This window comes from Platalea leucorodia (genome assembly GCF_965183815.1).
Source record: "Platalea leucorodia genome assembly, chromosome: 21".
NCBI lineage: Eukaryota > Metazoa > Chordata > Aves > Pelecaniformes > Threskiornithidae > Platalea > Platalea leucorodia.
This window is the reverse complement of record NC_138843.1, coordinates 5,509,817-5,534,450: the sequence shown is the minus strand read 5'-3', so window position 1 is coordinate 5,534,450 and position 24,634 is coordinate 5,509,817. Positions and strand designations below refer to the sequence as shown.

The 24,634-nt window shown below is 50.1% G+C and overlaps 1 protein-coding gene across 10 annotated transcripts; it reads left to right on the top strand.

The window, feature by feature from the left end:
• The first annotated feature begins 2,648 nt into the window (after window positions 1-2,648).
• Window positions 2,649-23,741, top strand: SCAMP4 (secretory carrier membrane protein 4). Of its 10 annotated transcripts, none has more exons than XM_082331082.1 (9): window positions 2,678-2,724; window positions 3,698-3,767; window positions 8,731-8,798; window positions 9,239-9,294; window positions 12,135-12,263; window positions 15,369-15,525; window positions 18,681-18,782; window positions 19,724-19,841; window positions 20,568-23,741. In XM_082331082.1, exons 4-9 carry the CDS (start codon window positions 9,288-9,290, stop codon window positions 20,742-20,744), a joined length of 690 nt encoding a protein of 229 aa, XP_082187208.1. In that variant the 5' UTR covers window positions 2,678-2,724; window positions 3,698-3,767; window positions 8,731-8,798; window positions 9,239-9,287; the 3' UTR covers window positions 20,745-23,741. The 10 variants fall into 10 exon arrangements, with proteins under 10 accessions (XP_082187210.1, XP_082187208.1, XP_082187206.1 ...); XM_082331080.1 differs by having other exon boundaries at window positions 8,728-8,798; XM_082331079.1 differs by having other exon boundaries at window positions 2,681-2,733.
• The last annotated feature ends 893 nt before the right edge of the window (window positions 23,742-24,634 follow it).

Here is a 24,634-nt window from a genome sequence, read left to right as displayed (position 1 = left end):
CTGCGGCCAGTGACCGCACCGGGCAGTACTGGGGACGCGTTTCAGGGCGGGGGGGGGGTCTGAGTTCGTTTTTCAAACAGTACCCGGTCCTAGGAGGAAAGGAAGGAAGATACGTGCCCTGGATCCAAGGACTCGGATGCAAGGACTCCTCTCCGTCAGGATGCAGACGGTTCAAAGGTATCACTGGGTATCAAGCGTGCAAATCTCATCCTCGTTTCCCCCTTCTGCTTCCCCTGAAAAAAATCTCACCTGGGTGCATGCTCCCCGTGCAAATCCAGAGCATTTCTGTCCCTGGCAGCAGCGGTTTAACTGCCCGGGAGCTGTGGAGCAGAGCAAAAAAATGAAAAGGATCCTTGTACCAGCAGGGTCAGTAAATCCCAGGATCTCGCCTCACCGGCTCCCCAGCCGCTACCGCTCTGCCTTTCCCAGGAGGCAGCACGCGTCCTCCTTCACGGTTCCCACCCGCAGAGTTTATATATTGCAGGACAAAACCTAGCTGCTACCGAGAGACAGGAACAGCCAGAAACATGGCATGGCTCGTGGAGACATGGGGAAGGGTTATGATGCTGTTTGGAGAGGGAGGGAGCGGAGCTGGGGTGGCCGGGACTGCGGGGAGCTGCTGCGTGCGGCGTGGGAGCACGCAGGGACCAGCCCGAGCTGCGGCAGCGACGCGGGTGTAGCAGCCCACGGCCCTGCCGAATTCCCGCACGCTGGCACTTTTATTTGGTTTTCATTTTTAAAAAGATGTCTTTTTCCACAAAAAAAAAAAAATCATGTGTCTTCCTTTTTTTTTAAAATAAATAAATTAAAGCATGGGAAATCCGTTAAAAATTTCCTTGCAAAGAGCTACACTTTAAACAAAACACGTTTATGAAAAACGGCTTTTCAGTTCCAGGGGCGATGCTGGGAATCGGCGAGAGGAGCGTTAACATCTGCGGTCGGTGGGAGCCAGCGGAGGACGGGTTCAAGGGGTCCCTGGAACCCCAAACGCCTGCAGCGAGAGGCGGCAGGACGCATCTGTCCCACCTTCCCCAGTAAGCGCTCCCTCTCTCTTTCTGGTGGCCCAATGTCTCCAGTAGCACTGGATTTACTGGGGCGGGGTGACCTCTACTGGTTTATAGCTAAAATATTCCCTGTGTGTCTGTGATGCTTCTAGATGGACGGAGGCCTGATCCTTCCCTCCCAAAAATTATCTGCCCAGCTGGCAAATACTGCAGCCAGTGGCACGGCCTGCGCCTGCTCTGGGGAGCAACCCCCAGCAAAGCTGGGCAGCCTGCCTAGAGCAGGGGCCGGACGCGAGCAAGGAGCCCCAAGGGCTGTATTTTAGGGAAATTTTGCAGATGAGGGGTGCGAAGGCCTCAGCGCTTGCTCAGCTAAGTGTTAGAGGGCTGAGTCTGACTCACACAGCCTGGAGCTGGGAGTGCTGCGTTTACAGAAACCGCAGCCCCAGGGCTTGTAAATGGTTTTAAAGTAGAGTAGGGTTTATATACGGCCAACTTAACAGCATTTAGATAGAGCTGGTACCTTGGAGATGGACTGGTACCTATGTTAAGGAGTTTAATGCAGTGTAAATAAGGTAAGGAGCTATAGAACCAGACAGAAGGGTATAAATCCAGTAAGTGTATAAATCCAGCCGCCAGTGTGGCTGGGTGGGGGCTTCCCAGGACACTGCTGTCAGCACAAAGACTTCAGTGCCTGCTCTGTTCAACCTCCCCACCCCGTTTTGCTGAACTGCAGAAGGGGGTAAGTCACGCACGGACCGGGCACCAGCTCCGTTGTCGCTGCTGCTAATTTACCTGGCTTATTCAGAAGTGAAATCAGCATTTAATGACCGATGTTATAAACAGCAATCTCCTCAATGAGCACACAGCCCTGGCTCCCGCATCCAGCTGTCACCCATCGACCCTCGTAACTACGCCAGCAACGCGGCGGGGCGACGCGCGGGGGCCGTTTGCAGACGCAGCCCGCGGGTGCCTCGGAAGCGGCTCCGACGCTGGCGGCTCCGCTGCGGGGAGCTGCCAGGAGGGGCACGGCACGAAGCCCCCGTCCCCAAACCGCTCTGCTTCTCCGAAAATGACACCAGCATGGAACGATTCTGTGGTTCTACGGACGCGGCCTGCGCGGGTGGGCAGCACCTCCTCCTGCTGAGGGGTGCGGGAGCCCCTTTAACAGTTTTTAATAGGTTTTTAACAGGTTTGAACAGGTTTTTAACAGGTTTGAACAGGTTTTTAACAGGTATGAAGGGGTGAGGGCCGTGGGGACCCAGGCCCGTACGGGGCTGAGCCTTGCCCGCCGCCGTTGGGGGCCTCTCCTCGGCCCTGGCACCGCCTCTGAGGCTCCTCCACCCCTCAGGGGCCGTCCACGCACCCCCGCCCCGGCCCACGCAGCCGTCTGGGGAACGGGCTGGGACAAACCCACCCCTTCGGGGCGGCAAAGCCGGGGCCCGGGGCCGGGGCCGGGGCCCGGGCCGCCCAGGCGCCTCAGGCCTCGCCCCCCGCCAATTCTGTCCCTCTCGGCCCCCGTAGCGGAGCCAGCCGCGCCTCAGCCCACGCCCCGCAGCCGGCTGGCCCCTCACGTGATGAGCGTGGAGTGCCGCGGGGCACGCTGGGAGATGTAGTCCGCGCCGCCGGGAGCGCCACGGCGGCGGCCATTGGAGGGACTCTCTTTCCCAGCGTGCCCCGCGGCGGGCTCGGGGGAGCGGGGCTCCGGCCGCTGCGCCTTGAGGTGGGCACGGTGAGCGCCGGGCCGGGGCCGGGGGCCAGCGGGGACAGCCTCGGGGGAGGAACGGAGGGGAGCTGGGGGTCGGGAGGGAGAGCGGGCGCCCTCGGGGACTGGCGGTGCAGCGGCCCGGGTCAGGGGGGTCGGGCGGGGGGCGTGTGACAGGGCTGCTTCAGCCCTGGGGGGGTAACGGGGCCTGGCCGGGGGCTGGCGTGGGGCAGCGGGGAGTGCCCGGGGAGGGGGATGAGAGAGGGGGTAATGGGGACAGCCCTGGGGAGCAGCGCTGGGGGTAACGGGGGCAGGGGAGGGGGTGTCGGGGGAGCCTGTGCCTGGGGAGGCATTGGGGACAGGGCTGGGGGGATGGCGCGTGTGGGGAGGAATCGGGGACAGCCCTGGCGGGGGGGGGATTGGGGGCAGCTCCGGTGGGAGCAGCTATCGGGGGCAGCGGGCGCGGGCGGGGCCGGAGGCAGCCCCCCGTGCCCCCGCGGAGCGCGATGGCAGGGGTATGGGGGCTGCCCCTGTCCCCTCGAGGACTGCGAGCACCCTGGCAGCACCCTCCATCCTCTCCCCCATGGGTGCTCTGGAATTTGCCTCTCGTGGCTGCTTTCTGCCAGCCGGCCGGGACACATCTGCCGGGGCCAGCGCTCGGGGGCTCCCCGGGCAGGCCAGGGGATGAGGCCGGTGCGTTCGGGGCAGGGCGAGCGCAGCTCCTGCTGGGGGAGTTCACGTAAGTGATCCCCAGGGACTGTGAGGAGCGAGGGTGAAGCTTTTTGACATGCATGGTTTGGGTAGCGGCTCTTTCGTGTGCTGCCTTTGATAGAGGCAGCACATGGATGTTGTAATTTTATTCCCCCCTCTCTGGTTTAGTTTTTTGTGAGCATTAACTAGTTCAAGAAGCTCTTATCTGACCCTGTGATGAAGAGAGCATTAGCTTAGAAATTAAGCAGGTAATTGATGGATTAATTTATCTGCTTTTTAGTGTTATTCTGGGTCAACGAATGTTGTTGCTACTGTCTGCAGCCCGGGTCGTCTACCTCAGGCCAGTCCAAGTAGGTGGCAAGCGGTGGAATAGGCTTCTGCCCTGAACATGCGTGTTTCTGTGCTTTCTCTCTTCCTCTTGAGCCTTCTGCGGCTCTGCCCCTGTGCGGCTGAGCCTTACTTCTGGAAGAGGTCGTACTGAAGTTAATATTTGTCTGCTGAGGGTCCTGTAGTACCTAAATTAAGGCTTCTGCCTGTTTGCTGAGGCAGTAGATCTGGCTGTGTAAAGAGGCTGGGAGAGACCTGAGGGGAATTGCTTCCAATTGTGCTTTCTCACCAGCTTCAGGATGGGAGACGAGGGGGAGAGTGGGCAGCAAAATGCCCTGTACAGCCAGGCGTCCCCAAGAAGCTGCGGTAACTTGGAGCTGTCTGTCGGACTGACGTGGGAGGAGGCTAACCCTTGCTAACGTTATTGTTCCCTGTGCGTTTTCTCAGCAGCAGTGCTGCCATAAACAGTTTCCCCATTCTCACCGGTCGTGCTGGGTGACTTTTAGAATTACTTTTTTGGTTGGTTTTGTCGCCTCATCTAATTTGAAGCGCGGCACTGCAAGCATTGCGCTGGCATCGCTGAAGCGGCCGTGTCCTGCTCCACGAGGGTTGGCAGCGTGCGACGGGGAGAGGAAACACTATCAAATACAAACTGTATCAGCTATACAAAGTCTAGGTTCATAAAGCTGAACCAAGCGTTTTCGTGCCTTGCAGAGTGACCTCTGCTGCCTTGGGCTCTCTGGGAAGTTCCTGATAAGAGCTGGGCGTCTGAATGAGACTCAAAACCAGCCTTTTCTCTTAAAACCAGCGCAGAGTCACCGCTTACTTTTTAAATGCAACTGGAGAGGCATATGAGCAAGGTATTTGCTTGTCTCGGGAGCGCTGGAGGCTGCGTTGGTGGTTTCAAATCCACGTCTCCCAGATCCCTGTGGGGTGCCCTTGCTTTTAGGCCATTTGCTCTTCCGAAACGTCTGGGGTCTGCTGCCTTGCAGCGTGAAGTGACTTCCGAAAGCCTGGTCTCTGCTGATAGCCCTCGCCAGAGGGGTAAGCTCGAACCACTTTCAGGAGATGTGCGTTGTGCCCAGGTCTTCTGATTCTGCTTGTGCTCTAATCCTTAAATTATTGTCTTACGAGGGAGTGTTGGCAAGCTCTTCCGCTGTTGCTGTTACGTACAGATCCTGCCCCTTGATTTGCTTTTGGCAAAGTACTCTAGATTAAGCCCTTGAGTACAGATCTGCTTAGAAGCTCTTAGCCTCACTACAGTCATCATATCGGAATGAAAATATAAAAGCAGTACAGAAAATAGCCTAAAGCAAGACTTCAGAAGCTGGTGAATTTTGCTGGATGGAAAGCTTAGGATGTCGGGCTCTTCTGGGTTTGACTGGGACATCTGCAGATGGCACGAGAGGAGCCAGTGTCCTCTGAGTCTGGTCTTAGGGGACTTGCCCCAGGTCACCAGGTGGGTTTATGGCAAAGCAGGAATGAGTTCAGCTCTCCCACCTCCCTGTCAGCACTCCTCTTTTGGCCTGTCCTTTATTTATTTCCCCTATCGCCCTTCTCTCTTTTTGGAGAAAGAAGTAGTGAGAAATGACTGAAGCTTTTAAAACTATTTACTGTAATACAGTCAGAATAAACAAAGGGACTAAACAGTAACATACCTGCAGTCATATACTGTGTCTCAAGCAGATTGCCGCAGGTACTCCACAAAATTTTCCCTAATCTGAGATGGTGAAATGTGTTTCACACTAAAGTCACATTCAAAGTACTCATGTTGTTGTCCGCGTAGAAAAACAGTGCTGCTTGCATACGTGTCTTGGTTTAAAAGGAAAATGCTGTCTCCTAAAATGATACAGGACATTTTTGTCTTTGAAACACTGGTGAAGAAAAGCTCCGACTGTCTCCAGTGGGCTCTTGTGCGTCATGTGCGTTGGACTGTAAACTTTGGAGTTATTCATTGACCACGGATGAGCACAGTGGAAAAAGGAAGTTCACTTCACACCGTGGTTTCCTTAGCCTGTGTGGTTTTGTGCCGGTTTTGGCTGGGATGGAGTTAATTTCCTTCACGGTAGCTGGTATGGGGCTGTGTTTTGGATTTGTGCTGGAAACACTGTTGATAACGCAGGGATTTTTCATTTCTTGCTGAGCAGCGCTTACACAGAGTCACGGCCTTTTCTGCCTCTCACCCCCCCACCAGCGAGGAGGCCGGGGGGCACAAGGAGCTGGGAGGGACACGGCCGGGACAGCTGACCCCAGCTGCCCCCAGGGATGTCCCACACCATACGGCGTCAGGCTCAGCAATTAAATACCGGGGGAAGAAGAAGGAAGGGGGGGGACATTCGGGGTGATGGCGTTTGTCTTCCCAACTCACCGTTACGCGTGATGGAGCCCCGCTTTCCTGGCGATGGCTGAGCACCTGCCTGCCGATGGGAAGGAGGGAATGAATTCCTTGGTTTGCCTTGCTTGTGTGCGCGGCTTTTCCTTTACCTATTAAACTGCCTTTATCTCAGCCCACGAGTTTCCTCACCTTCACCCTTCCGATTCTCTCCCCGTCCCACTGCAGGGGGGTGAGCGAGCGGCTGGGTGGTGCTGAGTTGCCGACTGGGCTTAAACCACAACAGGTTTTTTCCTCCCTCTGCAAACAGTGGATTATATATGAAGAAATCTCTGCAGCGGAGTGCAGTGCAGGATGTTGGGTTTTGTCTATTCCCAATTAAACTGAAAATGTTCTGGTGAATAGAGAGCTTATTTATACGTGTTGTTATCTTGCACAAATTCACGCGTGGTTGGGTGATAGCTGTTTATGTACCTGTTTGCCTGTATTTGCTGCGAATCTATTTCCTTACGCCAGGATCTCGCAACTGGAGCTTGACTTGAGGATGTTTAGGCTACGCAGACACCAGATTTTTTGCTGACTGTACATCGGAGGCCTCTTATCCCGAGACCCTGCAATTAAGAGTTTGCAGAAATCCTGCCCAGATTAAGTGGTGAGCTGGGGAGGTGTGAAAACAGTGACTCCCGTGCAAGTATATCTTGGAGCACTACACAAAAATATCATTGGGTTGGATCCTAGAGTCAGTTCATGCCCGTGAAAGGTTTGAGCTTGCTGCCGTAGGTGTCCGTGGGGAAACGTTCCCTTTCCTTTCACCGAGAGCCAGGCTGGAGCCTCGGTGCAGCTGAACCAGTGAAAGGTCAACACGTTTCAGGAACTGACTATTCAGTGTAAAACTTGGTCGTACGCGCTTGTCCTTGCAGAAAGAAATACTCTTAATGCCACGTTGCGGTTCCAAAACACATCTTTCTGTAGGGAAATTACAGTTGGTGCCCCAGGAACTTCTGTGAGGTTACTCATAAAAGCAAAGTTTGCTGAAGAGAGGAATATTCAGTAGTTTCTGTTGTAGCTTCTTTATGTGATAATGTACTCTGTCTTCAAAGCATTAAACCGTGGCTGGGCTTTATTAGGAAATGAGCAGGTGAATGAGAACAACTGGGTAAGATGAGGAGGGAGTGGATCATTGGAACACTGCTTTCTCTGTTTTTTTTATTTATTTATTTGAGTTAAAGCCACTCAGCAGCACCACAGTTGTCCCCTTGAGAAGGGAGGGCACAGGAGAGCTGCTGTTTGGCCAAGATGCCCCCGTCAAGCCGATGTATCCCTCGGTCTTTCCTCCTGGTCCCTTTTCCAGTGGACAGACTGATACCTCTGCAGCTGTAAGACACTGGCACTGAAGTACATGAACTAAATAATCCTCTTCTTCAGAAGGACCTTACTCGTTTGCTCGTCTTTCGGTGACAGATTCTTTTCTCTTAGTGCGGTAGCGTAACTGGTGTTCGTGTGTCATTTGCTCTTTCCCCCAAATTTCCGGATCTCAGCTGGGAGCAGCTGCAAATGGGTGGGGTGAAGTTTTAATTGTGTTCTTAACTGTCTTCATACTTCATTTTCTATTCACATATTTAAAAAAGGGCAAAGCAAAATGCTTCCATTTCTAAATCAGGAGTTATAAAACGCCTGTCAGACGCTGGGTAGCGTCTGTATTGTGGGAAAGCCCGGAGGCTTCAGCTGCGACGGGGCCCCTTGTGCGAGCCTTCAACCAGGGAGTCCCAGCCCTGAGCGGCTCACGACCGACACAGCTTTCCTGTCCACCCTCTGCTGCTTTCTTTAGATCGGTACAAGCAAAAATAATATGTTCTCCTCGATGTAGACATAGTTAAGCTTGTATATAACTGCATCTCTCTGTATAGGAGGAATAAGCTGGCTGTACAGGTCTCCTTCTTATCAGGGTGCTGTTGTCTCCACCAAGGACTGTGCTAGAGTCACTCAGTTAAAAAGGAAAGTTAATGCAACCCCAAGAAAATAATTGCGCCAGTGGAAACTCTGCAACCTCCAGACCCTACGCGGGGCACGCAGGACAACAGCACAGAGGTGCAGAACAGGGAAACGAGCCGCTGTGAATCCCGAGGGCTTTGGGTACAACGCGGCTATTCTGACCTCGGCGCTGTGGTTGCTGCCGGTGCCGGCGGCAGCATGTGGTGTTTGTTTTGGTTTTGTAGGGGCAGTTTTTAGTTTAGACTTCCTTCATTCTTGAGAACTCTTGTCAGACCCTGCAGTGCTGGTTTAGGGGGTTGGTTTGTGGTATTCTGTGTTTCCATTCTGGGATTTGCAGGTAGGGGCAGACGGTGTTTTTATCCTTGACAAAGAAGCGGTAGAATCAAAGCTGAGTCCAGACTTCTCTGCGGCTTTCATGTGTGTGACCACTTCTGCCAAAATCAACAACACAGCTGGCACCGAGTAAACTTTGCAGGATTTGATTCTTCCAGAATTACGGTTATGTTCAACGGCAGTAACAGGAAGAATGAATCTGCATTTTAAGAAGGGTTGTGCAGAATTATTAAAATAATGAGGGATGTTGCGTTTTGTGTACCAGCTGATTTTTCTTTTAACAGCAGTTTACTTCCCCGCTAACAGTGATTATCGCTTTGTTTCAGCAGTTGGGAAGGTCCACAGAGAGCCAGGAGCCAACAAATCATCTCAGCACCTAAATGAGGCATTAAGTCTGGTGAGCTCGTACAAATTTCTCTTCTGATGTATGTGCTTTGCTGGGTCCCGGCCGGAGCTGTCTGCCTCAGCTTGTTGTCTGGCTGCGGCTGGAAGGTACACGTGTTCTGGCAGTGCCTCTGTGCATCCTCAGCCTTTGCCAGGTGCCGCTAAGAGCACGTTTCTTTGCTGCTGAATGATACAAGCCTGAAAAGTGGTTGACAGTGGGGTTGTGCTGAATGAGATGCTACCAGGTGGAGCTTCATATGTACAAGGAGAAATTGTGATCCTTTCTGTAAGGCTCCAGCGTGCCTGCTTTGGGCAATCGGGGATGAGTAGTTTGTAGTGGGAACCCCGGGCTCGCAGTCTGTCAAACACCGTACCGGAGATACTCCCGATTCCAGGAGATTCCTTGGGTGCTGGTTAGTGACATGTGCTGACCTGATGTTCTTTCTCCGACAGATCTGTTGCTATCTGTCTGAAACTTCACCAGGGAACACTCCTAACAGAAATGGCAGGTAAGAGCACCTCAAAATCCGGCAATGTAGGGAGAAGAATGGTTTCAGAGAATGTTTTTCAGTGTGCTGTGATGGCTGTAATGCATCAGGTATGCGACGTGCATCCCTTCCTGGGACCTCAGCGATCCCTAAAGCTCTTCAGCTGCTTCTCTTTTCTTGCCTTGGTCACATTCACTTTCACGCTGTATCCCCTGTAGATTTGTCAGCTGAGGTTACTGTTCTAGCAATAAAGGCTCAGGTGCGACTTGTTTGAAAGTTTTGAGGATGGAATTTATTCACAAAAAAGTACCTGAGAATAATTCCTTCCTTACAGAGGCTAAACAGCTTTCCACAGCGTTCCTAGCTGTACTATTGATACTGATACATCTTAATTTTACTTGTAGCGAAATTAGTAAAAAAATTCCTCCCCACTTTTTTAAGATAAGAGAAAGCCTGGGACTTGCCTACAGCTGCTGTTCATTGGTCATACAGTTTGGTTTTTGAAAGCATGGGTTGTGCTTGCTGATCTGATGGGTTGATCCTGGCCTTGATGGAGTGCTGTGGCACTCCAAGCTATGCAGTCAGACATAAAAGGTGATATTTTTGTTTGATTTCTTTTGTCAGTTCTTGGAAGTAACTCAGAACAGTTGAAAACTACAGGGTCTCTGGGTGGGTAACAGTGGTCCTCTGGCTGCTTGCGGCTGGGCAGCAGCACAGAAGAGGTAATCCCGATCTTTGTGTACCTAGCAAACAATTGTGGAAGTACTTGGAGCATTTTGTGAGCTTGAAAAATGGCAAACTGCAGTGGCTGGTGCCCAGCAGGCCAGCTGGGTTTTGCCCCACCATTTGGGGACTTCTGCACTAGAGGCTGTGGCAGCAGCTCTTCTGCCTGTGACGGATCTGTACTGTAGGAGAGAGAAAATGGAAGAGAGCAGAAGCAAAGTACCTAGCTGCAGCTTCAGCTGTTGGAGAGACAGAACAAAATTTTCTTCTCCCTCAAAAAAAAAAAAAAAAAGATTGTTAGAGAATCTGTTTTTACTGTGGTTGGTTAATCTTGGTCGTCTTGACTTCCCTAGAGAGCTGTCTCTGTGGCTTTAAAAGCTGTGCCCCCTTCCTTTCCCGTGATCCAGCGTTGTTATGTCCTTTTGTAGGCTGCTGAGGCAGACTGTCCCGGAGAAAGCCCATTAGGTGTTTATAGCAAACAAAAAATTAGTGCTAAGAAGTCCGAATTCCTATGGACTTGGAAGGCAGCCGTGGGACATCAGCACTACGTGTGATGGGGTCAGCAGTAGGTGTTAACCAGTAACTAATACCGGCTTTGGAGGGCAGCTGAATTAATGTAAAAGGCATTTAGAGGAGATGGGTGAGGAGGGGCAGAAGATTTAACGTTTGTTTTCATAAGGAAAAGTCTACTGAAAAGTCAGGTTGGGCTGGTGACCTCAGACTTTACTCCGTATTTAATTCTGATGTACTCACAGTGGGCGTTATCCTCACCATATTTTTGGCGTGAAAATATGCCTTTCCTTTGCATGAAGGTAAAGCCTTTTCTTTCCTAACGCATGGCTTACAGCTTTAGACTCTTCCCTGCCAACCTTCAAATGAAGCTAAGAAGCGGCTCCTGCGAAATGTCTTCTCACACAGAGATAATGGCAAGAGAAGGGGAACTCTTGTGCTGACAGTTCTTGTTCAGACATTTCCTCTCATCTTCTGTGCCATTTGGAGGTTTTCCCAGGACATTCTTCATCTCTTCCTCTGGTTGTTTTTAATTCTGTTTACTGGGGCTGAAGTGGACGAGAGACAATTAGTCACAATGCCCTGGAATCAAACTTTAATCAGCACTGGAAGGCAAGAGCAAACATTCCCAAACATGTAGAAAGGCACATCCAGGCACACACGTATACACAGACAAATCTGCGCATCTGTCTAGAAGCTGACAGCAGCTTTAAATGCCTAAATCCTCTGCATTTATTACTTTTAAAACATAATTTCTTCCCAAGGTAAGGTTTACTTCATATCGCTTTTGTCAGCATTTGCTGATTTATTGTATCTGAATGCAAAGCTTTTTTTTTTTTGCCTTTTTTTTTTTTTTTTTTTTTTTGCTGGGGCTTAACCTTACAGGAAAACCTTGACTTTTAAAGAAAAAAGGGTACATTCCTAAGTCTTGTCACAACAAAATCATCCCTGACATCTGACTCACCTTCCCTGTACTGGGTGATATCCGAGTACTAAATTCTAGTTTGAGAGATGCTTTCCAGAGGCACCCTTCCTTACAGTCACAGGGATGTATCTACTACAGGTCTTAAGGCCTGATCCATGCGCCAGCAAGCCCGCATACTCGGGGCTTGTATCTGAAGGTAAATCTGCTTGTCTGGACAGTGGCCAGCCTTTCCTCTTGCTTTGGTTTTCTGAGAGGTTGTAACTAAAAACCTCTGTGCAGCCTGTTTCCCCCAGATGTTGCTGGCTTCTCCTGGGCAACCTCATCCTGGAGCTTATTTTAAGGTTTTTTGTCTTGCAGCGCCTTTCGCACAACTTTACACTGATGTGTAAAGGTATCAAATCCACGTGTTGCTTATTAGCTCATTCCTATTCCTCGCTCTCAGCCTTGCATGTGCTAGTTTAAATATCGTGTCCGCTGCTGAGGAAGGAGGGCAAGGTGTTTGGTGTCCAGGGTGAGGATGAACGCGCTGCAGTGAGTAACGTGAACGGCTGGAGCCGGCGATGGTTTTCTCTCTGATTCTTGTGAGTCCTCTCGACCTCGGGGTCCACGGGTGTGCGTTGGGAAGGTGCGGAGGATTTTTACACTTGCTCAGCCATATGAGAACGTTTCTGCATTCAGCTAATATCTGTGTTCTGCGTTGTAGAAAAGGTGAATAACTTCCCACCGCTCCCCAAGTTTATCCCTCTGAAACCATGTTTCTACCAGAATTTTGCTGATGAAATTCCCATCGATTATCAGTCTCTGGTGAAGAGAATCTACCACGTATGGATCTGTAAGTTGAATAAGAAACCTGTGCTGGGAAAATGTATGTGTGTAGGGGAAAAAAACATAGATCTCGATGACTTCAATGCTTTAAAGTTTTGACTGCAATTAGTTGATGAGAAACAATGATTCATCTTGGAATGCTGTAATATAACTTTATGGCCAAATTTTAAGCTGCTGTGCCTTGAATCTTTGCCGCAGAGCTGCTGTTCAAGAAAGGAGAGAGTATCAGTGCTAGAAGAGTCTAGTTCATAGTAAATTTGAGGAGGAAAAAAGCAGACCGCATTTGATACCTTTATTAATGTCAAGTGATGTTTTACTCCCCAGAATAGCCCTTTTAAAGTCATTCCCAGTTCACCTAAACTAAGACGAACAGGAGAATTTTAGGCAAGAAAAAAAATGTGGCTCATTTGCTTGCTACCTGTCTCCCCACCCTGCTGTAGGAAGGCTAAAATTCCCCCTTGTTTGTGCCACCCGCAGATTTCCCTTCCCAATCGAAGCAGTGTCTTCTAGCCATACGCTGTCCCTTAGCTCTCCACGGCCCGCACAGCGTCCCCCGTCCTGCCGGAGAAGGGCGCTGATCCTCTTGGTCACAGCTGGTGATTTGCTGATATTCTGGATGAACAAACCTCCTGGCTCCGGGCTTGTGTTGTCTGGCTTAGCCATTCAAAAGCCAGGAATGAAAATTGACCATTCTTCTCCAAGGAATGAAATCGGATGAAAAATGGTGTGGCAGGCCTAGAGAACCACAGGGAACGCTTTGGAAGATTAAAAATCTTTTTGCCTTGCTTATCTTTTTTTCCCCAAATGCTTGTCATCCTATTTACCCTTCTCACTGAAGGAAAGCTTGTTTTCTGCCAGATATGCATTTGGTGGCATGGCTTTTATTCCAGATGCATAGGATGTGTGTATGAGAGAGATTTGTGTGCATAAATAATAGCATAATCTATCACTCCATTGTTCTTTCGTTATTTAGAGATGCTGAAATGAGCTCTGTAATTTTCTTGCCTGAAGAAACTGCTTGTCCCTTCAGACTAACTGGTTAAATGTTGCATGCTGTAAAGCTGCCTTTGTCTGCGACTCTTCCTAAACAAAGCGCCCCTCATTCGAGTTAATGGCAGGCTGGAAGGGTGCCAGCCGTTTGGGCAAGGAGTCTAGCCTGGCTGAGGAGACCTGGCATTTTCACCACGAGTTTTCAATTTCCATTTGCTGCACGCTTTCGTTTGGGGTCTCCCCAAATTTTTGGGATGGGATGGAGAGAGAGAGACATATGGAGGGAAGGCGGTAAACAAGAAAAGGCTGGTGTTCAAAATAGAAACGCAGAAGTCGTTGCTAGAAGGTTGAATGCTCATTACTTTAATCGGATGTGAAGATTTTATTAAGGTGGATGGTGATTTGGGGAAACCTGTACCAGAGCTCCCACTGCTGGAGAACAAACTCCTACCTGATGTGCAGGGAGAACCAGAAGTTCCTTAAAACTTTATAGGTCCTCTTGGCTTCGTGGTTTGTTTGGGTTTTTTAGGTAACTTTTGGAGAATAAATAGCTTCTGAAAAAAAAAATTTGGAGAAGTACAGCTAATTACTGTATAAATGAAATATTTAAATAATTAAAATCCTTTCTTCCCCCCAATATTAAGATACATTCAAACCATTGCACATAAAGCCTTGTTGTTAGCTACTCAGAAGACATTTTCTCTGTAGCAAAACAATGTTTTATTTTAACTCTCATGCAATTTGTATGTCAGAAGCAGCAGCTGGGTTCGGATGCTTTCCACGCTAGATTCTCCCGACTGCGTCGTCAATATTATTTTACGACCACAAAACTTTGTAGTTGTTTCGCAGCCCCCGGGCTGCCTGAAGGCAGATGGGTCTGTGCCAAGAGGAGGAAAGAGAAGAGTTGAACTGGCATCGGGCGTCAGACGACCACGCCAGTGACGTGCAGGCGCGCTGCAGAGCCACCGCACGTCATGAAGCAAGGAACGGGCAGGGTCTGTTCACCTGCACGGGTGAAGAGAAATTCAGGGATTTAATTTTGGCTGAATAAATGAGGCCAAGGACCAAAGCGTTACTGTGAGCTCATCACCAGGCGGTACTGAAGGGTCTTTTGTGTTTGGACCCTCCGCCTTCTCATTTCGCTTTATCTGTGCTAATTGATAGAGGTTACCGCAAAGTTTTTTAAGACTCACCACCTGTTTTCCAAAATCGGAGCTTGTAATTGGGCTAAGCCTCCTCCACGCTGGCAGAGCCTGAGGGGCTGCAGGGGCAGCTGCAGGGAGTCCCTGGAGTATTGAGGGGAGCGCGTGGAGGGAAGCGGGGAGCCCCTGGCACGGGGATGAGCTCAGCCTGCGAAAGCTAGGAGGCGTGCAGCCCCGCTTTGCGATGATGTTGAGCTTCAGGGAAAGGGGAGAGCAGCGTCACTTCGTGCACGTCTACTTAGCGCAGCACTGGTGCGCTCTGGGGGCTGTTGTCAACTGTTCCTTTTTATCCAAGTGCCAGGAACAGGGAAAAAGGCCTTTAAGCCACCCCTATGGTCCTGTGTTTTCAGCCTGATTGGAGTTTGCTTATCCCCTCGCTCAAAGCAGCACTTAGAAGCCCTGAAGCTGACTTCCAGGCTTCCTCAGAGGCCCAGGGAAGCAGAGAAAGAGCCCGCAAGGCACCGTGCTGGCTCTGTAGTAGCTGCTGGGGCAGCCTCAGCAAGCACAGAGACCAAAGTCATATTGAGGCTGGGTGCAGGGCAGCGTTTTACACCCCTCTCCTCTCATAAAGGGGTTTTGCTACAAATGGGAATTGAACCTTGCTCGTAATTCATCATAATACTGCCCTGAGTCTTGTATTGGTCGCACCGGTTGCTACCCAGCTCTCCATCCTTTGGCAGTCCCAAAAGAGTTTCCTCGTCCCTCGGCTGCAGCGCTCCCTCTGGAGATGGACGTGTCTGCGCTGCGGCTCCTGCGGTCACGCAGGAACCTGCGACTCGCTCCGAGCGGTTGCGTTCTTGGGCTTGAGTTTCCTACTGCAGCCTGGACCCTTCCTATTATAATACTGGGTATTTGTTTCCTTTTTGCGTGAAGACGTGAAGCTGCACAGTCTCACGTTCTTTCCTCTGCCCTCTTCGCAGTTTACTGCATCACGCTAGTAGTGAACATAATTGCGTGCCTGGCGTGGTGGATCGGAGGAGGCTATGGGGTCAATTTTGGTCTGGCCATCCTCTGGCTTATCCTCTTCAGTCCCTGCGGCTACGTCTGCTGGTTCCGACCTGCGTACAAAGCCTTTCGGTAAGTAGAAGCCCACGAGGCGGTTTCGTTTCGGTTTCCTCTGGGAGAGAGATATGTTGTTAGTGGGGAGCGCTCCTACGGAGATGTCTCTGTCTGGGGTAAAGATTAAGGATGTCTGAATGTTTTGTTTACTTCCAAAATGAAGAAGAAGGTGGCTACTTTAAATACTAGATGTAGGACTGACGGTCACCTGCCTAGGATTGGAGGTGAGCAGCAGCAAGTAATTTGCCACTTCCATGAGGATGGACTTAATATTTTACTTAAATATCTCAAGGTTAGCAGCACCCTCATATCAGTATAGTGTCAAGATAGATAATAATTTGGTAAAGCTTCATTGAGGCTTATTTTGATGGAAGACTATTAAGTTATTAGTTCTTGAGAACGCTTCTGGTTTTTGTCTCTAGATACTTGAGAGCTTGGCTGCTTTGCTTTTTAGATAAAAGCAGTACCCTGGAGCGAGTCCTTCTGAAACTCCACAAATATTTAGAGCCATCCTACATTTTCACTTTAATTAATAATCATTTGCATTTGCTCACGCTGGCTGTGGATCGCGAGGCATTATTCAGACATTAATGCATAACGCTCGTCGGAGCTGTGAAGGTCCTGAGCGCCTTCCAGCCTGACGCAGGGAGAGGGGGCAGAGAGGAGGGGAGGGACCTGCCCAGCGTCACACTGCGGGTCACCAGCAGAGCCCGCACACCAGTCAGGGGTTTGGACTCTGAAGGTGAAGCTCTTTCTGGTTCCCCGTTACCGGAATACTCTGGAGTTTGATGATTCACCGGGTTCTGTGATGAGTTGGTTTAGGTAACAGCAAAAGCAGCTGATAGAAATGGGAGTTGGCAGGTGGGGTCCTACCTATTTAGCACATGCTAAATTAGTTGTTTAAATGCTCTTCCGAATTTACGCTTTGTATACTAACAACACTGGGCAGTTAATGCGCTGGTGGTGCTTACAACATCAGTGACTACATCATGGAGTACAGGGGAGGATTATTTCTGGTGGAAGCGGAAGGCCACGGGGTTGGATTCATCTGAAAGTTTTAATAGACATGAAAATCCTAGCTCTGAACTCTTGCCCTCTGGGGCTGGGGTTTTGTCTCCATCCCTAGTTCAGAAGCCCGAGGGCCTCCGTGTGCCGGCTAGGGCTCTGTTCAAAGCGCAGTTTCCATTCTGAAGTCTGGGAAAAATTACTCTTCCCCGTTGACCTCCTCTGGGCTTCACAAGGACCGTTTCTAATTATTTCTTTAATGTTGTTTGTATGTGTTTATGCAACTGAATACTGAAAGGTCCCTGAGGTTACTCTGTGTAAAGACTTCTACAGTTAAAAAAAGAATAAGCCCTAGGGACAGACTGGCAAGCCCAGAGATCCCTGACTTCGACATCAGTTGCAGAAGAGGCTCGAAAAACACTGCAGCGGGGCAGCACTGTTTCTTGTGGGATCGCGGCTAGTCGTGATTCAAGAAAGCGAGGTCAGAGCCGTTCGCTACACTTGTTCTGGGAAGAGGCAACCCTTCAATACTGGCATCGTGTACTGCGAAGATGCTTTCGTAAAACCTTCGTCATACATCTGCATCCAAAATTAAATTAGCTGCAGAGCTTTGGCGCTAGGGCAGAGCTGTTGCAAATCTGCACCAGAAAGCTGGATCAGAAATCACCTTTTCTGTGTATCCTCACTAATTCCCACAGATCCTTTCAAATGAAGACTCCTCCAGCCCTTTCAGGTCGTAGTTGCAAGAGTCTGTTTGAAGGCTCAGCTTCGAGCCTAATCCTTGTTAATTGGATTATGATAGGCACTACGGTGAACAGTCCATGGTTAATGTAGTTTCTTCCACATTGCTGTACTCTGAGGTGCTATTTGAAGGGTGGGATCATGAGGATACTCAGGGATGGCAAATTTCTTTCACAGCATCTCTGTGGCCATCTTTGGAAAGATGAAAGATAACCGTACCAACACGCGCGGCTCCGAGCGGCAGGGGTCTGGCCGGAGGCTTTTCCACTTGCCTCAGACTCGCCAGGGTCCACAGCGTTGATGTCTCCAGAGCCTGGGGTCCTGCCTCCCTTATCTCCTCTTTAGGCATTAGGGGCTAGAATTATAATACTGATAAACGTTAAAATAATAATAAAAATAATAAACATTAATACTTTCAGGGTTTAAGCAGGAGCTGGGAATGACTGGAGCTCTTTTGTAAACTCCCCCTTCCACCAAGATGCCTCATAAGCAACCGAGGTGTTTTTTGTAAATCTGTTCTGTAAATCGTGGGCCCTCTGAGTTCCTGAGAGAACGGGAATTATTTGTATCATTAAAAATGATAGTTTGGGGAGTTTTAGATGTGCCTGGGCTTACAGTGAAAGGCTGGCTCATTGACGTAGCTGCTTTAATGGGATGAAGATGTTCCGTGGCAGAGCCAAAACTCGGGCAAGACGGCGCTGTGCCCCAGCGCACCCATGATGGAGAGACCGTGAATGTACCTGGTCAGCCTCCTTGCGTGGGATCAGATCCGTGCTGCCCGTTACAGCTGCGTAAATTAGAGGACCTCACATATTCAGGACCCTCTCAACCTATGCATCCTGGAGACGTGGGGCCCGCAAAGATGCGAAAGCATGCTTCTGCGTTTCCCCGGACAGGGTGCCACCCGCTTCTCTTGTGGCTGTTTTTCCTCCTATTATGTCCCAGTGCTGGATTATTAACCGTGGGCGTGTAAGCGTGATGGCGAGCAGCCACTGAGACATTCCCAACTGGAATTCTCATGCTCAGTGATCACTTTTAGCCAGTGTTCAGGCTCCCTTGTGCCTACTTGCCAGCGGCTGAGCCGCACATGTGTCAGGCTGTGCTGTCTTCAGATGTTTGGTCAGAGAAATGATGCCGGCACTCTCTGTTCTGCAGGAGACTGCCTCTCCTCGTGTGTCATCGTATATGCAATTACTTTGGTAGAGCAATTGCAGGAGCCAGGCTTATTGGACAAGATAAGGCGCTGATGATTCATGGATCTACGTGCTTTCACTGCCAGGGAAAGAGGAGTAGCCTTCACAGTACATAGCTGTAGAGGGATCTCTTCTGAGATACCGCGTTTGGGGGTTTGTACGTGATGGGTCAAACATCGGCGTGAAGCAACGCGAGGTGCCGGTCTCCCCCTAACTTCCTCTCTTCCTTCGCAGGTCGGACAGCTCGTTTAATTTTATGGCCTTTTTCTTCATCTTTGGCGCACAGTTTATCCTCACGATCCTGCAGGCGATCGGTTTCTCCGGATGGGGAGCTTGGTAAGCAGGATGCTCCTCCCGTCTTACAGGCGAGCGCTCGGCTACCAGGCCTGAGAGTTTCAGGCTATGGGCTGTTTCCGTGAACCTTGGAGAAACTGGTGGGAGTCTGTACAGGGTGGAGTGGAAGAGGCTTTGTTTTCCTCTGTGGCGTAATTATATCTGCTCTTGGAGTACCCGGTTCTCTTTTCATTGCTGTATTGGCAGAAGTCAGATATCTTCACCTGCTTGTTCTTTTTAGCACCTTCCTACAATATCCATTTCTTTCTACCATTTAACCAGCCAGTTTCAAGATTCATGCGATCTTGTCTTAGCATTGCCCTCAAATTATTCACAACACATGGTGAGCAGTGCACGATGACTCACTGTTGGCCTATAGAGCAAGTATTGTGAGAGTTATCCTAAAATAAATGGGAGCATTTTAGTGTCTGTCCCTGGTTATGTTATAATTGTTTGGCATTTTAACTTTCTGTCTCTAGAGACTCAAGAGCAATTCCTGCTGAAACTACGAATAACAGAAAGTCCTAGCCCTCCGTATAGCATTTTGTTTTCTTAACTGCTGATGCTCTCCAGTTGCCCTACCTGGTTATTGCCATCAAAGGAACAGCGATGCAGTGTAAATCATAGGACCCTCGTGTTCCCTGTTCCCAAGTCTGGTCTCTAGACGCACAACTTCTGCACAACCAAAAGCACCTTGGGAATAAATCTTCTCTTCCCAGAGTCTGTGCAGCTGGCTGTCCCCGCAAGGTCTGAGACTGGATTAGCGAGGGATGCTGGCAAGCGAGATTTGAGATCTCGGGGAAATACCTGCCTGAGCTGGGTTTAGTTCTGTCCAGCTTTAAAGCTGCCTTGTAATTTCTGGGTATGAGTAAACAGTTTTTCTGATAATAAGGACACTTTAAAAAGAGAGCTATAATGATATCGTTTCTTTCTGTTTCTTCCAGCGGATGGTTGGCAGCCATTACTTTCTTCAGCACCAGCGTTGCAGCTGCTGTGTTCATGCTGTTTCCTGCCATTATGTTTACAATGTCAGCGGTCGCAATGCTCATCTGCATTTTAAGGGTAGGTGCTTCAGATGTCTCTCTGACTTGGAGGATCCGCACTTTGTATCGCAATAATGTGAACAGGCAGCTCAGCAGCCACTGTAAGCCATCACTGCTTTTAAAGGTTTTATAGCGTAGTCAGTTGGTGTCTCTCAGGGTAGCTAGAGGACAAATCCAGATAACACAAGGCAGCCGGGGCTGGATGTTGGCACCATCTCACGTGGCAGTGTTCCTTTACGTCACTCGAGGCAAGCTTCGTTGCTCGTCGGGATGGTCATTGATGGTAGAGGTGAAGCATCCCAAGATGGCCTGCAGTGGGGTGGCAGGATGGGAAGCGGTCCTCGGTTCTCTGCAGAAAGGAGGATTTGGAGGTAGGACTGTCTGGAAAGCTTCAGTAGCCTGATGGCGGAGGGGGAGAGAAGAGGGAGGCCCTGCTGAAGCAGCAGTGTTGGTTTTACAGAGGGTTCAGCCCGCTGGCCTGGGTTGGCTGCCTCACTGTGGGATCCCCCACCTGAATCCCAGACGTGTGGCTGAAACGGGTTCAAGTCTGGGGTTGATATTATCTGTTTGCACCTCTGTTCGCTGTATTATTACATTTTTAGTGCTTTTGTTCCTTGGAAATATAGCTCTTTACAGAGGGAGGAACAAATACACACCACAGTACCGAAGTGACTGTAGCTCTTCTGAGGACGAGGTGTGGGTACCTGTTGCTGACTTTCCTCTTGTTCTCTCTTTCATCCATTAGGTACATAAAATCTACCGAGGGGCTGGTGGAAGCTTTCAGAAGGCTCAGGACGAGTGGAACAGTGGCACATGGAGGAACCCCCCCAGCAGGGAGGCCCAGTACAGCAATTTTTCTGGGAACAGCCTGCCGGAGTATCCCACAGTGCCCAACTATCCCCCAGGAAACCAATGGCCTTAAGCAGCAACAGCTGCAAACTGCCTGGATTCTCTTCTTTTTGGTCTTTTTATTATTGTTATTTGAAAAGATCATTTGCATTCCCCCCCAAGCACCCCAGTCATCTTGGGGACTTTTTTGGTTTTTGTCTCCTCATCACTGCAGAAGATACGTGCTGTCAGCCCTCGCCACCTCCGGAGCTCTGCACGGCCTTATCAGAAAAGCTTTTTGTTTTGCGTTGAGTTACCAGTATTTGCCTCGTTGCAGACTGAGGAACCAACCGTTCGCTGCCCTGGCTTGAGGGAATCCTCTCCTGACCGTACGTGAAAAAGGCTGACTTCCCCACGACGGCGAACGCTACCACGATTGCTCCTTCTCCTGCCTCCCTGCTTGGTTTTCATCACAGGCACAGCACACCGCCAAGTCGTCTGTAATTTTAACAGTCAGAGCAGTAGTAGCAACCGGTGTTTACTCTCCCGGATGAATAATCTGGAATTTTTCACTCTAAGGGAAATGTAACACCTAAACGATTTGGTACTAGTGATATCAAAGGTATTTGTAAAACCTACAACCTCATTTGCTTGCGCTCTCTGGTGAAGAATCCTTTAGGTAACGGTACTTGCTGCGGGTGAGTGTTGTTCAGCTGTGAAGTCCACAAGAGTCCTCGTTTCTCTGGCTAGGACTACTGTTACGGTAGAAGCCTTGCTTTCCCTGCTGCCAAAAGTCTTCGCTGAATCTTTGTGCTTCAAAGGTGCAGATTCATCTCATTTGGTTAATGATTGCTCGCTAAAAGCCTGATTCAAAGCCCACTGGAAGCTATTGAAAAGCTTGCTGACATTGGGCTTTGGACCTGGCTACCAGGGCGATGTTCACCCTGTTACAGGGAGGCAGCACGAGATCTCTACGCCATCTGACTTCCCCTTATGTGGCACCCAGGTTTCGTGCCCTGCTAGACACACCTTGCCCTGTTGGGACGCCCTTTTTCTGGGCTCCCAGCCAGGAGCCAGATGCAAGATAACTACTGATCTCAGTGCTGGGGCCCCAGTGTGGTTTGGGAGTAATTCTGTTACAGTGAATAGTTTTAATTCTGCCCTCCGCCAATGTAGTTGAAATCCAAACATTATGCAGTGAGGTCCGGTAGACCAAGGAAAGCTTGTTAGCCCTCGTAACTGGTGTTAGCTGGGCAGGCCTGGTCTGCGTCTGTGTAGCCAGCAGCACTTTCCTTCTGTGTACGAGCAGGGAGAGATTTTTGCCTTTCTCCACGAATTGGCTAAAGAGAGGAAAAAGCTGTTGGGAGGGATGGTTTTCCCCGAGAGCTAGAATCCATCTCGTCATTCATCTCCGTTCTGTGCATGCACATCGGGACCCCTGTAGCCTGAGCCATCCAATTCCCCTGTGTCCTTCAGCGATCCAAGCAGTAAAGGCTGCAGTTTTTGCTTCTCCCTCAACAGCCTGCTGTGAATTTTTTTCAAACCTGTCAAAAGTGGGAGGTCAGTTCCCAATATTTTTATAGGGAGCGAGTGTTCAAAGTCTTTGGCTCGGAAAGTTTCGGCCAACGATCGTGTGAAGGCCAGAGCGCTCCGCTGCGGAGGCTTGGGAGGTGTTGGGCGCCCGTGGGTCAGACCCAGAGCCTGCCTGCCTTGGCAGGCTGGCGGGTGGGGTGCCAGAGGTGTTACGGTGCAAGTGGAGTCACTCCAAATTCACGCTGAGTAACTGGAAAACAAAATTGGCTTCTGGAAAAGGACAGGGAGGTTGTCCTAGCTAGGTGGAATTGATTTGCAAGTGATCTTTTGAAAACTATCTCTATATGTGCCTTATCTAATAAAATATTAGCTCACGAAGGAGAATTCCTTCTGCATCCCCCCTGCAGAACTTCCCATTTGCTCTACTAACTTTTCCTGTGTCATACTGTAAATACTAAGTGAAGAACAGCTTGGAGTCTGCATGACACCTGTGTTACTGGGGCCAAAGCGAAAGCAAACATGAATCGGAGGGCAGAGCCTCCCTGAATTTCTGTTTACAAGCAACACTGACACCCTGCTGCAGAACCAGCCTTTTGCTGCGGCTGGGATATTTAACGTGCTCCGAACACGAGGGATTTTTTTTCCTTGTGAGTGGGCAATGTGCTTGTAAGTACGAACGCTTGAAGCCTTCTTAACAGAACACAACCCGATCGCGTTGTCAAGCTTTTAGGTGCCTTTGTCTTGTGTCAAGTGTAATTTTAAGTGTTTTTTGTCGCTTGCCATCAGAGAGTGATAAAAGAACTGCCTGCCGATTAACTCCCTGGAGATACGATTGTCCTACGGGGGAGCGAGGGAAGGTTAACGGGGCCGAATGCGAGGTTTGCCGTACTTGGAAGCCAGAACATGGTGCACCCGTGTACCACGCTCCCTCCCGCCCTGCCCCTCGCCATCCTCAGCCTCTTGCCAAGATTTTTCCAAAGCGATTGGTGTCTGTCCGTTTTCAGTGTGTCAGGTTGGAGATTTCAAAGGAACCAAGGGGAGAAGCACTGCCAGGGACTCCACATCCTGCTTCTTTCCCCCCACCCCCCCCCTTTGGATAATCTGGGGGGCTGTTTTGAAGCACCCACGTTCAGTCACGTTGAAAATGCTTGATGCAAGGAGAGGGGATATTTAGGAGCCTGCCCACCAAAATGGTCGGAGCCAGGCACCAAAATCGCGACCCGTTAGCACACACTGCCCGAGATCTCTGCAGAGCTTAAATGAACCTCTCTGGATGGGATCTGCCATCTCTCATCCCCCCTCCATCCTCTTCGATGCCAGAAACCGTAATTCCAGAAAGTTGACTCAACGCGCTGCCTGAACTCCCATGGCTTATTTTTTTGGACTCCTCTGTGTGTTTTTAAATGTTTACGTTAGATTTCTAAGACTTCTTAACACCATTAACCTGGACCTGGCTCCTGGTTTTGTTCGGCATCACGTGGCGTATATGTGTGCGATGTTTCATGTCACTTGTGGAGCTCTGGTTTTTGTTTGTGTTTTTCTCCTGATCACAAGACAATAAATGCTCATCCTGTGCTTGATGAGAAGAACTGGCCGCATTAGAGAAGTGTGTCTGTTCCTAGGTAACCGGAGTTATCTGGCAGAGGGAAATGGCGAAATCTCTATTTTCCTCCAAAGTCTCCCACCACATGTTGTTTTTTCCTTAAAAGAACAGCACATTCACGGATGAAGCTCATCCTCTGTGCTGGGGACTGGCGCAAGAGTGGCACGCTGTGGTTTGTACCCTTAGAGATGTCTGAGAAGCGTTTCCCAAAGGTGCTGCCACGATTCTCATTTTCTAACGAAGGGAAGGGAGAGCAGAGGGGCAGGTGGTGGTGAGAAAGTCGCATCTCCTGAGCGCTGGGGTCGAGGTCGTTTTCCTGGCCTCTCAGCAGTGAGACCCACACCGGCCCCTTCAGCGCTGGCTTCTCCCTTCTCCACTTTATTGCCCGAAAGGAGATCATTATCCCTGAAGTAAACAGGCTGTTTGACAGCGACGGTGAGTTGAATCGCTTTATTTAGCACGTAGCTGAATATTGCCCCAAATTACCATATTGTGGCTACATACCCCAGTTCCGCTCTGTGGCAGATATTTAATCCCGAAAGAGTTTTCATCACAGCTGCTTGATACGACATCTGCTGATCTCCACGTCTTCCTTATCTCCGAAAGCCTTGCGCCAGGCACCCCCTGCCCAGCCATCAGCATCTCGCTTTCACGGGCGGTGCTTTCCTACGGCTGCTCGTGCTGTGCCAGCGATGCGTTGAGCACGAGGATGAATCGGCTTTTGCTCAAATTCTTGCTCCAGGCCCTCAAAGTGTGAGCGCGAGGCCCAGCTTTAAGCTCCTGCTCCAGCTGCTCCTAGGGCAGGTCCTTGGTACTCGGGAGCGACGAGTTGTTCACCTCCGCCATGC

What these genes read in the sequence shown, in the direction of transcription:
- SCAMP4 (XM_082331084.1), top strand. An exon ending in AATCTACCACGTATGGATCT is followed by an intron (nt 12,264 to 15,368) that starts GTAAGTTGAATA and finishes CCCTCTTCGCAG; the next exon opens with TTTACTGCATCACGCTAGTA. An exon ending in TTCTCCGGATGGGGAGCTTG is followed by an intron (nt 18,783 to 19,723) that starts GTAAGCAGGATG and finishes TGTTTCTTCCAG; the next exon opens with CGGATGGTTGGCAGCCATTA.